Genomic DNA, 13,693 nt, shown 5'->3' on the forward strand with positions numbered 1-13,693 from the left:
TTCTTTTCCTGACTTTTATGGTCTAAACGGGTATTTATTCGACAAGTTTTCACTTATTTAATACGTTTGGTTGTTACAGTCGAATATTATGGAATATTGCCTGCGTTGTGAGTAATTCAGGACTCTATTGTTGTAACGTTGTTATTTGCCTGGCGAGACATCATTATGGCACTTAATGCGTTTTAGAAGCTATGTAGGGTCAATATGTGTTCTATTTGTAGTTTTATTGTAAGAGAATAGACACTTGCCACTGGGAAAAACTACTTGAATTTTTATTAATATTCCGGACCTAGCGCGCCGCACTCACAATATCACATTTTGTCCGCACCTCCGCCAGGTTAAATCATGATCCAGATAGAGCATTTATTATTGTTTGACTTATATCCCAGAGAAATGGGGTTAATTAAAATAAATTTGCCGTGCTATGACGCTAAATCTTCAGCAAAATTTTAATGAATGGAGACGCTGGTAAAAAGCTAAATCATCGTAGTATACGATACGAACCGTTCAACTAAGTAGCTTTGGCCATTTTCCAATGTTCCTTGAAAGCTTTAGCTAAAGATTACAAAAGAAAAATGGAGCACTTTTTTACAACTTTGGCCACATATTTTTATATAATCGATGGCTGTTCTGATAAAGTTGCCTTAAGAGTGTAGACGAAAAATTACCTATCTCTTTGAAAATTTTATTATCAGGTAATATAAACGAGCAAGATATTTTATAATCTTCGCCGACATTAAAATCGACTGCGATAGAGCGCCTATATTTATTGCAACACTTTTCAAAATCACCTTTCGAGAAGTAGTGCAAAAGTGTTCCCATTAACAGCCCTTTAAAATAACCAACCGAAACTGCCCGCACCAAAGCTTCCATGATACGATGAGCTTATAATTTCGGAACATCCCCGACATTTTCCTGTGCTTTATTCACAATAATTCATGTACTCGGTATAAATGCTGCAGCGAAAGGTGTTGCATAGTTGGTTCAAATCACACTGGCCAATGTGGTTTAGTGGGTAACTAATATTGGGAAATTATTTCTCACTTTTATTTGGTTAATTGGCTCAATCGATTTCCTAACCAGATGCCCCGAATAGATGTTTATCTATGTGATTTATAGGGTAACTATGGAAGAGGTAAATGTACTACGTCCATTAAAGGACGGAAAATTGAGTTTGGAAGGTTCGATTCTCGTTACGTTATTCCATTTATTCTAATTCGAGGAAATTACTTTCCTAGTATGTGAACGGAATGCCAGTAAAGCGCTTATTCGGATTATGCGCCAGTTGCCCTAAAATCCCGCTTAGCATACTACTACTATGAGAACAACAAGATTGTTAAGGGCAACAACGCTCAAACGTAGTGTGGTGGTAGAGCTCAAAGTTTTGAGCTGATGGACGTATTTGACGTCCTGCAGGCGCTATAGAGTGAGATCTCTATTGTCTAACTGTCTAACTCCATTAACTGAGTATAAACAACACTGAATTTTACTAACTTTATTGATAGTGATGATTGACTGTAATCGGATTATTTTTGCTGCAATGAACATAAATGGAATAGAGATAAATGATCTCTCCTGAATTTATGGTGGGGAAGCATAAAATTTGGTCATCGCCTCATCTTGACCTTCTACTGTCTCATTACTGAGGTCAAAATGAGGACAACGATGCTTCCAAATCCGCTCCGCTTGATGACTTGCCCAGTTGTAACAGTGGCCAACATGCCCAAATATCTCCTCTTAAATTTTCACGTATTTCCAGGGATGCCTGGATATTTCCCGCCGGTCTAATAGGATGGTAAGAGAATTTCTTCTAGATCTCTTGCTGAGTCTCGTTGTTGTGCACCCAAATAACGGGATTCTGCGATCTCAACTTGCGATATCTTAACCCTATTTATTCGCTTCTCCGTTAATGCAGTAGAGTTTGGACTTTTCGTTGCCAGAGTTGGCCCTACATGTTGCCTCAAATTTGGCGATTGTACGAGATCTATTAATTTGCCAGATTCGTCGGATAATAGTTTGTCAGGTGAAGCGAGGGATATCTCCGATGTTTGCTGGTTATGTGAAGTAGCTCTAACATTCCTTGTTGCGGAACGATGAGCGTGTGCTAGATTTGTGGTTGAGTGAAGCACGGAAAATCTCCTAGTAGTGGGCTGTCAAGTCTGCGGATAGTGGAGCACGATTTATAAATCAGTCTAACTATATGAAGCTGTGGAGCAATAAACCTCTTGGTAATGGAACACCGGCTATAAGTCCGTCTCGCTGCTTTTATGGACTGCTGAAGATGCTCTGCAGGCGGAGAAATAGACTGAAGCCGTGAAGTGGTTCTGGCACTTCTGATGCGACCCAAAGATGAAAATTGGGTGATGTTTTCGATATTTGACTAATTTTTTTTTTATGGGACACTTATGTGCGCGTACGAAATTCTCCATATTAAATATTGCGCGCATTCGACTTGGGAAAGTTTTAAATACTGAATAAAATGAAACTCCCTTTAAGTCTATTGCTTTGGTTTATGGCTTTCAGCCAATGTGTTCTCTTTCGAAATGCGGTTATTGTCGAGAACGAACGCTCCGAAATTACACATTTTCACACAGAGATAAGACTAAGCTGCTATTTTTATTTCCTTTTAACCCGAAGAAATAAAACGTCGCCAAATAAAATCTCATTGTTGAAATCTTAGAGAAGACCGTCAAATATACGGCACAAGGGCTCCTGGCTTTTTCGTTTCTAAACTGATTTATTTCCGCCTGCAGCAGCGCTGTACTAGCCATCGGTGTTTACCTAATAAATTAGAGAAAAATAAAAAAGTGCGCCAAGAAGTTCATGTCCGTTTACATTTAGTCTGCGCTCAAATAAGGGCTCTTAGCTCTACTAGCGATAATCCGAGTTTTACCAGAAAGGTCGCACTTTATAATTCTATTCGTAAAGCGTATGTGCAATATGTGCTTTAGGGCACTGCTTAAATAATCCATTTTTCATTGTAAAACAGTGAAAGGCCTTAGGTTAAAGCTATATCTAAACTATAAAATTAAATAGCTGCTTGACTCTATAATAGCCAAAGGGATCAAAATATTTGGTTAACAAGGTAACGTTTATATTGGATGGTCCTTTATTTAAATTCAAATTTACGTGAGACAGCAAAAATGGCCATTAATAGACCCTACAGTATTCTAAATTTGCCGCTTATGGCGTATCTGCTTAATAAAGCTACATCATCAACCTTTGAATACAAATTTCCGCCCTTTGTTCCTTAAAGTATAAAACCTAGCGGAGGGATCTTATAATTTATTCATAATATTAGCGACACCGTCTTGTTTCCAAATCGGAGCACTGTAAAGGTTTACTTCAAGTTTCTAAAATAACATTAAGCGCTATTTAGTCTGTGTTAATGTATAATTGTTCGTTTTTTCAGTTTATTTTGAAAAAGGGCGACTTTCTGTCCGAACGACGACTCATAACACTTTGTGCAACATTTCCGTTTCGTACACGATATTTTGAGCTCGTATTTGTGTTTAGCAGTCCAGATGAATGATATTTAAAGATGAGGTAAAAGAAATAAATTTTAACAAGTTAATCTAAATTTTAAATACACCTAATATAGAAAGCCGTTATTCCCAGAGAAAAATGTTATCGATCATTTGGTCTTACTGTTCTTGTGACAAAAACACTTACATCTGTACATAAATAACCATTCATAAAACGCAAAGAAAAGAAAAGAAAAAATTTCATTTGGAAATGCTCCAATAGAGTGGTTGAAGGGAAAAGGAAGCGGGATTGCCTTGTTTGTCTTGCAAGGCAAAGAGGGTCCAGAATGGTCCAGTTGCGACGATTGTCTTCCCATTCTGTCTGAATTTGTTCCAGGCTTTCAGTTATTCTTGTCATGTGTGAGGGTGTTCATATAGTAATTGGTTGGATGGATTGTGTAGGGGAAAATTCAAAGTTATAATGAAAATGTGATTATATCGTAAATACTAAAAACACCAAACATGTTTCGCATACTATTATCAAAGATGGTACTTATAGGTATTTATTCGACTTAATGCTGCGTGCCATACCAATATGTTCCCGATTATAATCGAAAATTTTCTATTCCAGGGCGTCGTGTTAGGAACATTGAATCCAACGGAATATCTGTTCTCAACGGTGCCGATTTTAATCAGGGTAAGTCCTAAGTGTAGCTGAGGCAATAATAACAATAACCGATATTGGATTGTTCTACCCTATAACGGCCGAGTTAATTTAACCTCTCTCGGATACGGCACTGTTTATGTATTTTATCTTAAAAGGACAATGAACCCTTTAGATTCTCTTTACGAGATAGGACCTTCGGATAATAGTACGGTAAAAGGAGCCGTTTCTATAAAGTGACAAATGGGAATGTGCATGATCTTGGAAAACAAAAGTTTTTATTTCATTAGAATTTTTCTTTTTTCCATGAAATGGGTAGTAAAAGTTTTATTGCTTGCAGAAAACTTGAATTGAATTCTCGATAATCCTAATAATTTTTATTTTATCAAACTAGGTTCATATACGGGGTGATTCATAATAGTATCTCACAAATTGAGGGGGTTAAACTGCGGATGACGTCAAGAAAAAAACTTCGCATGAACGTGGCTTTTTCCTAATAAGCCCGTTCCGGCATTAAGTATTTTGATGAAAATCGGAGAATGTAAAATTAGTGTAGACACCTCTTTTAAGAGGAGAACTATGTTTTTAATTTCACTAGTGATGTCCCGAAAATATTACTTTGCACATTTTCAATGAAATACATGATAAGCCACTGTTTTTTTTAATTAAAACTATTTTTTTGTATGATAATGATTAATAGAGTAAATGATAAATATCATTGTTTGTCAATCGCAATGCTTGCTAAAGATCCGACAGGATCATAAAACCTCTATATACGGACACCTGTCAACTTCTGGCATCTCTAAATACCGAGCCCTCCATAAAACGAACACGGACACCTCCCTTTTTCCCAAAATATTGAAATATGTGTCAAATTACCTCTTAATAGTGCACAAACTATTCCACATCTGTTATTTGGTACCGCTGCTGCACGTGCTGTTTTTGAAATTCAGGCAAACTTTGTGGTTTACGGTTGTGTTCTGTGTTTATAATCTCACCTGATTGCAGCCTTTATGCTTAAACTGGATATTAAGTGAGCAAATAGAAGTTGAGACGTAAGAAGGGTAATGAGTTACTACAGTTTCCGGTATTTCAGAAGCGCATAAGAAATTACTAGATCCTGAGCATGTTAGGAAAGTATCGACGGCATTTCCGAACTTGACAGGTACTTTTACGGTTTGTAAAAAAGCTCTTTCACGTGCTTTAATTGAGTGCGAAGCAAATATATTTGAAAATAAAATGAAAAAATGCAAACAAATATGATTACTGATTATTTCAAATAGGCTAACGGAATTTTAATTAAAGGCTTTTGAATCACTGCAATAAATATTACTCTGTTTTGTATTATTAGTGTTGTGTTATGTGATTATGTTTTATTAAATTTTAGTTTACCAGTTCAGGTATGTTCAATCCTCATAATGAACATATCTGGTCCGCTAAAAATCCTCACGAATGCCAAGACCGTCGACCACAAAGATATTTCGAGTTAAATGTATGGGTCGGTTTATTTGGCCATAAGATCATTAGCCCATACATTTGCAAGGCCGATTTGATCGCAGATGGACATTTACACTTTTTAAGGCCCATACTCTAAAGACCTGCCACAACCGCTTGAATCACCTTTGGTTCCAACAAAAAGGTATTCGGCCACATATCGTTAGGAGAGAGAGTGGCTGATTATGTGTCTGGAATATTTCCCGGTAGAGACATTTCAAGCAATGGAGGCATTCGTTGGCCGGCACGTCCACCAGATTTTTCCCTATTGGATTATCATTCGTAGAGAACTATGAACTACTTCATTTATAAATCTGTGCCCGCCGATATTGATGAGCTACGAAGAATGATCGTCACAGTTCCCCGGATCAAAACATTAATATCCACAAAAATTATTGCATGTAATTTTGCGATATGTTCAAACGTTTCAAATCAAACAACGCCCACAGTGTTATTTTTTTATTTCTCTGGATTTCAAGATACTAATGAAAGGAGAGTCGATCTTAAGAAAAATATCCCCGAAACAAACTTTGCTATCATCACACACAAAAATATAATGATATTTCCCCCGAAGCCATTAAGTTCTGTTTTGATTAGCTGACTAAACTAATAAAGTAATTCTACATCAAAATAAAGTTTTCTCAACCTCAAGTTTTGTCTCAGCGCCTTATAAAGGAGAAAGTTATAAGCTAGGTGAATCGAGAGCATTAAAGATTGCGGAAACTTGTGGAGCGAGTGCGAAATTATGATGTGGATCGAATTTCCTGTATTTAGAGTTAAGAGGTTGGTGAAAACTTTTATATTAAGTTGCTTTTGTTGTTTTCCCTTTTTTGTTCGGGTGAATCTCTAAGGATTTTTCATTTGAAAACCTTCTGTAACCTCCAAAATAGCTGAAATCTCATTAGGGTGAATAATATAACCCCTTGAAAATTAACTCTAATTTACCACGAGAAAGGAAACTTATTAAACAGCTTCTTAGCAGTAGTTTACGAGCCGCATTGCACACTTCACAACTTAACATAAAGCGACCAGTGTTCAAGTAATTCGGGATTTTAGTCAAGTGACAATATCGCTACGAATCAGAGTTGAACCTTAAGCAGGGAGTTTAAGATCATCATTTACTGAAATATCAACTATTAATCATGGCTAAATTTGGACAAGACTGGCAAATTTTGACAAATGGCTAAAGTTGAGGCAATCGGATTGCTGCGTTGACATACGGCATATTCCAATAGTCCTTATTAAAGCTAAACCTCGCATGCATGTGCATGCTGAATATGTTAAGGTTATCAAAAACCTGTCCAGGTTTTCGGACATCAAATTGTGATTTAGAGGATATTACCTAATAAAAGCTCTTACAGCGTTCGTACAGAGGTCTTTCTATAAAACGGATAATAAAAAGGGGCCAATCAGATTAAGGGAAAAGTACCGGACTGTGAACTGAAAACGGTATAACGTACAATACCGGCTGAATACACAATGCTGACCCATACGGAAAGCATTTTTATAGAAAACATTCTGACAACGACTTCGGATATGGGAAATTTTTCTCTCTATTGAACCCGTTTAGTTTTATTTTATGGCTCTTTTCAACGAAATTTATTTGAATGAGAAGGAATATTTACAGATTTAAATTGAATTTGTTAACCAATGTTATTAACCTACTTTTCACCGCCGGCTACTAAACCAGCGAATACAGTTGAATCGCACATTATTATTTATGAATGATTGTTATTTTCCTATTTTCAATTCATTTGGGGCACGAAAATACATTTGTGACTAATCTGCCTGTAGAAAAGTATAAATCTATAATAAATAAAAATTTGTAAACGCTCGCGTTGCTTAGGCACTTATTTCACATTTCATAAAGCCCGATATTAAAAACGCCCTTTTCCAAGCTCAATGCATTTAAGAACGTCTAAATCATAACAAATCTCATAAATGACAAACGACTGCAAAAATATTTCCGTTGTCAAACTTTACGAGATAATGGGATGACAAGGGTCCTTTCGTAGGGCAGCAATACGTAAAATGATCGACTTGTTTAACCATTCAGACGAACTTCGGAACGGATTCACGTTACTGCCGTTATTTATCTCGGATACGACAGTTTTCCGTATTTTTAAGTAATATGTAGGGCATTCAATAATCATATTTTCTTTCGTCTGAATATTTTCGGAGATTAATAAACAATGCTTGTCTATTGCCGCTCTCTGAGCAGATTTTGGCCGACAGCAGGCTGACATAAATTACTTCAGAAAAATGTTACTTGGCAGATCTTGAAACACAATATACAGTAATGGCCAAAAGCAGATAAACGGAATTTTTCAATTGAATCATGCATATGTTTATTGATCTCTTTTCCTGAGCATGAATGTCATTTAGTCACAAAACACGTTTTAAGCAAAATAAACAAATGTTGATAAAGTTACTTTATTGCCAATAAGAAAATAAATCTTTGGAATTCACCTGGTCCAAAATGGTGTGAAAATTTAAAAATCAAAATAAAAACACAACAATTTTCTTCGAATTCTTTCAAAAATCAATTGGGACCTTTCCCAAAGTACTAACATTTGGTAAAATACCCATTATGATCAATAACTGTCTGACATCCACGCAGCGTTGATTCAATCGATTTGTTTAATATTACTGGATCAATATTTTGCCACTTTTCTTGTATTTCAGTAAACAGTCCATCACACTTCGAATAATTTTTATCTCTCAATCCCCAATCAACAATTTCCCACAGGTTTTCTATGAGACTCAGATCGGGCGACTGGGAAGGCCACTTCAAAATCGGCACTTTTCCTTCTTCGAGAAATCGTTTAACTAACTTTGAGGAATATTCGGGGTCGTTATCGTGTTGAAAATGGAATCTTCAGGGTAAATTGTCTTCAACATGAGGTAACATAACATTCTGAAGTACATCCCTGTGCAGAAATCTGTTCATGATTCCATTTATTTTATGTAGTGGACCAATACCAAGGCCGCTGAAACATCCCTATATCATTACCGATCCTCCTTCATGCTTAACCGTGGATCTGGTGTATTTAGGGTTTAGTCGTTGTCCATTGGGACGTCTAACGTATTGAATGTCATCGGAATTAAACAATTTGAACTTGGAGCCGTCACTGCAGTAAACTCGTTCCTAATCCTGTTTGACACAATGAGTATGTTGTCTAGCAAATTTCATTCGAGTCTTCCGATTTTTCTTACTGCGAAGTGTTTTTTTTTATGCTGGCTTACGTGCAAATAATTTCTCTTCGACTAATCTTCGTCTTAAAGTCCTTGAAGACACAGAAACTCCGAAAACTTCCAGACAAAATCGAATTTTCTCAAAAGGCCTGAATGGATTTTTCGAACTAATAGGCTTTATCTTCCGCACATCTCTTTTGTTTAGCTTCCTCGGTCGTTCAGTTTTTAGTTTCGGTTTAATTGATCCAGTTCTTTGATATCTTTTTATTACAGCCCAAATAATGCCCTTTTTAACGTCGAACCTGCGAGAAATTTACATTTGCCGCTCACCCTCATTAAAAGCTTTAACAATTCGTTCTTTTAAATCAGTGGACAATTTTACACCACGAGGCATGTTGCAGACTATAAACGAAATGCAAGTTGTACTAATATTTTCCCGATAGGTTAAAAATTTAAAGCAAATTCAATTGTTTTTGCCACATTTATCTGCTTTTCATCAGATGAATTCTAAAGATTTATTTTTTACTGATAATAAAGTGACTTTATGAACTTTTGTTTATTATTTATTATAACATGTTTTGCGACAAATAACATATTTACATGCATTGAAAACAGATCAATTAACCCATCCGTGATTTAATTGAAAAATTCCTGGTGTCTATCTACTGTTGACCGCTAGTATATACTCTAACAGGTATAGATAATAAAAAGCATGCGCGTTGGATCGGCCCAAAGCGGTCGACTAGCCATAATAAGCTCGGACCACTACATCGTTGCACCTTGTACAATTCGCCGTTTCGGTTTTCGGGAATCATCAGCAACTTGGAACGTCACATTTTTGAGGTCATCTCTTTCTTCTTATTATGTATCACATGTCAAGCTTCAGTTTGGCAGTTCAATGGAAATATCAGAACTCCTGTTTTTCCAATGAACGCCTTTGGAAAAACAAAATAAGAAACGAGCAAAGAACATCATCAGAGGTGCTCGAAGGACACCTCAGCGCGTCTTCTTAAGTTCTGAATCGATCTTATAACGTCTCTTCTTGATACTTGGGCCTTAAAAGTTGTGATGGGACGTTGCATTTTAAACATGACATTGCCACGTAGTGGAGGCTTCACATCTTGCAGGTGCAGAAGGAAGAGTCACAACGAAAATTTCAAATGTGTTTCGGCGCATGTCTTCAAATAGAGACAGGAAACATTCATAATAAACCTTATTTAAATTCAAAATTCACAAAAGGGTCTTCTGGAATGAATTTTATTATCTGGAGCAGCGTGTACATAGGCAACTCTTCCGAGCCGTCTCCATGCGTGTGCTCCTTAATAGAAAAATGGATTTTTGTAAAACACAAATAAAAGTTGAAAGATATATTTAAATCGCTCAAGGGACCAGGCAAATATTTCTACTGGGCAACCTTGTCGATATATTGTTAACAATTTATTTGGGTACGGTGTGTAGGCTTCAGCCGAGGATAACTTGGTATTGAATTTATTTCAGTAGTTTAGGAGCTTTAAATCTGGCCATAGTGCTGGCCATTACATTTAACAACAGTAATACCGTCATAAATATCGATTAAGTGGGCGGAAATTAACGCCAAATGAAATTCATTCATCAGTATTATTACAATCAATATTTTAACGTACATATTTATCTGGTAGGGATAACATTACATATTGACTGCGAAAATACCAAGTGTCGGTTAGCATTATGTGTTTATTATTTGCAAAATAATATTTTGGACGCAAAATATATTTAAAAAATGTAAATAGTATTGGTATTCGTTGGTTCCACGGTTATTGGAACTATAGATTCGCTGTTACCATTGCTAATATTCACAAAAATTTATATTATACAGGGGCTTAATTTAAAAAATACCTCCTGCGTTATTTTCGTTCTGACAAACAACATTAGATCAAAAAAATATAGAAATATGATAGGAAATAGAATAAAGAATATAAAATATAGAAATCGAAAAAATAGCTCAATCGGGTTATCGTGGAGGGAGTTTAAAATTGATAATCGCGGGGCTGGGATTTTTGGAAAACTAAATAAGAGGACCATTTTTGATTTTTCAAAGGATGTTTAACAGTTCGAAATATAGAATAATGTGTTTATTTCCAACACCATAGCGAAAAATTACTAAGGTTAGAGAAAAAGTTAACCACTTTCGGATAGGTTTGAACCAAGACTGGGATTCGTATCAGAATTATTCGATGATTTGAATGAACTACACCCTGAAATTTCAATGTATTGGAATTCCATTAATTCGAATAGCCAAACTATTGCCTATTCGCAACTGCTCAAATAACTCTAACAGTTTGACCATTCAGAACTACTATTCGAATTTTCAAAGGACTATGCAAATTTTTCGTTTACGGCACTTAATTGTTTGTGTGAAGTTAATACCTGGAAGGAAAGAACGTTCTACTTCTAATGTGAATTGACCAATGTTTATCCATTGCTAATGATTTTTGTACGTTTTCAATTGCGATTTATTAGAAACACTTGAATCCTTCGAGTTGACAGTCAATCAAGACATTGCTGGTAGTATCTAAATTTCCCAGAAAAAAATACAAAAAAAATTAAACAAACAAAAACAATTTACTATTACTGCAAGTGGGTTTGTTGGGGGTCTATTAAGTAAAAGCTAGTAATGTGCCCAGCGACTACAAAACAAATAATTATAAAAATATGAATCCTCTGTATTTCGAAAAGCACTTGCTATTGAATTAAGACATGATGGGCATTGCCTTTTGACTTCAGCCATCTGCGGTAAAATTTCTTTGTCTTGACAACACCACTTAAGCCAACCCTGTATATTCAATGTGAAAATCAAAGTTAAAAAATGCTTTTTATGTTCGATACATAACTGCATTAACGAATGTACCAGCACTTTTTTATGATATTTGATGATTTGTGATTGTGGACAACCCCCAGCCCTCAAAGTACAACATGTTCGAATTACTGCTTTTAGTGGTAGCAGTTATTTAGAAATTGGCAAATCATGCGATTATTTTTCGCTAACATAAATAGTAACATTATTAATGCGATAATGTATCAAATATATAGAATAACATTTTCAACTACAGGTACATGCAGTTGTTACTCTTATTGGCACTTGAGTTGCTGCTTTGGCTAAGGATGCTCATGATATATATTGCGCTAACGAAAGTAAATTGAATTTGAAACTAAATGTTATTATTTAAAATATATTTTAAAACATAAAAGAAATTAATTTGCGTGGATTGTTGGAATTTGTATACAGGACAGAACTATGATGTTGAATTAAACGCTCAGTAAATTAGAGCTTCAGAGATGGGTATGAAAAGCAGACTGCACGCATTTTTAACTAAATTAATACAGCCGTTATAGTCAGAGCTATAGGATTTACAAAAAATGTGATATAACGTAATGTTTATTAAAATGGTCATTCTAGATGGTGACTGTGCCATACAATTTATTTGACGTATTAATAGGGTTTTTTCTGTTTGCTCGTAATTAGCACGCCATATGACAATTAAAAACCATTCTATGGGGACCGCTTTTGTACCCACTGCAGCAGTAATCCTTTGTCTAAAAGCCCCTTTATTGCGTCGAAAATTCTAAAATTTCTACAACCTAGTTAGCCAGAGACCATCTTTCTTTAGACTAAAATATATCCCTGTCCAGAATGTTCTCCCAATTTGCGACTTACCTATTTATTTCGTGGTCTGTAACGAGAAAATGTCTACGAAGCTTGAACTCAGCCATATTTGTTTACTTAATTAAACGCACGCTGGAAGCACAAGTCAGGTGAATAATAAATTAAATGGAAATTACCCAAGGAAAAGTATTCCCTTCTGCTAGGCAAGTTTTAGGAGAATTAGTTACGGTCTCTTTGCTTTCTTGAGTTTAATATTTTATATTCTTCCAGTGATTTTCTTTCCAACTGTTCTTTTCCTCAATCATCGTTTGTAATAAATAATTTAATATCTGATTACCTGCTGGGGCATTGTAGAACAATATATTCCCTATTGTTTCAGATACTTTACCACGATTCACAGAGCCAATTCCCAATGTAACAGTGACCGTAGGCAGAGACGCTTTACTAGCTTGCGTCGTGGATAACCTTAGGGGGTTTAAGGTGAGATTTTAAGCTTAGAGGGGGGTAACAACGATTAATTAGGTCGGTATATTGGTTACGACGATTTATTATTGTATAGGGAGCAGAATGTGCTCATAGTATATTGAATTACTGAGTAAACTCAACAGCCAATTCTAGTTGGTTTATTTGATTACGTTGCCATTGTTGGAGCTTAGTGTGTGAATACCAGCGGAACGCTCTCTGATATGGAATTTTGTGGAGGTATCAACTTTGTATTAATTGGTGGGGAGATCTGATTTCCTTTCAGTTTTAGATTAAATTGGTGTAAATACTCTATGATTGTTTGCATCAGAAAGAGGTACACAAACTTGCTCAGATACAATGAGATTGTGCCCGTGATGGGTTTAATCGAAAAGCAGGCTTGATCTTTAGATTTCTAGGAGAAGATTAGGAAGGTTGAACTGAATTATTCCATTCAAGAATGAGTATCTATTTCATCAAAGATTTCTATTAACTTTTGTCGTCGAAAAGTGAAGGGCTTGCGTGTCAGCGAAACCAGGCTTTTAGTGCTCGTTCACGGACTATAAAATTAATGCTACGGTGCATTGTAATTATACAGGTTAAACGTGTACATGAAGTGGTTTCAATGCCTTTGGTCGACGAGGGAAGAAGTGTTTAAGTTCTTCCAGGAATGGAATAAGTATTTTATTTCCATAACATGTTGCCCTTAGTGTCCCTAAAGATAAATAATACTTTAGTCTAACCAGATACCCTTAAAAAAAATTACATTAA

The 13,693-nt window shown here is 35.8% G+C and overlaps 1 protein-coding gene and 1 long non-coding RNA gene across 5 annotated transcripts in view; one reads left to right on the top strand and one right to left on the bottom strand.

The window, feature by feature from the left end:
* The window catches only part of LOC136350332 (uncharacterized), a 98,583-nt gene that overhangs the window by 75,522 nt on the left and 9,368 nt on the right, over positions 1-13,693 (bottom strand). The window lies entirely within an intron of this gene.
* LOC136350322 (neurotrimin-like) overlaps positions 1-13,693 on the top strand; it is an 85,883-nt gene that overhangs the window by 40,424 nt on the left and 31,766 nt on the right. For all 4 annotated transcript variants that reach the window (XM_066301879.1, XM_066301883.1, XM_066301880.1 and 1 more), the window contains exons 2-3: positions 4,096-4,161; positions 12,840-12,940. In XM_066301879.1, coding sequence (XP_066157976.1) covers positions 4,096-4,161; positions 12,840-12,940 — 167 coding nt within the window. The remainder of the gene's footprint in view (positions 1-4,095; positions 4,162-12,839; positions 12,941-13,693) is intronic.

Source organism: Euwallacea fornicatus, chromosome 3 (assembly GCF_040115645.1).
Source record: "Euwallacea fornicatus isolate EFF26 chromosome 3, ASM4011564v1, whole genome shotgun sequence".
NCBI classification, from domain to species: domain Eukaryota; kingdom Metazoa; phylum Arthropoda; class Insecta; order Coleoptera; family Curculionidae; genus Euwallacea; species Euwallacea fornicatus.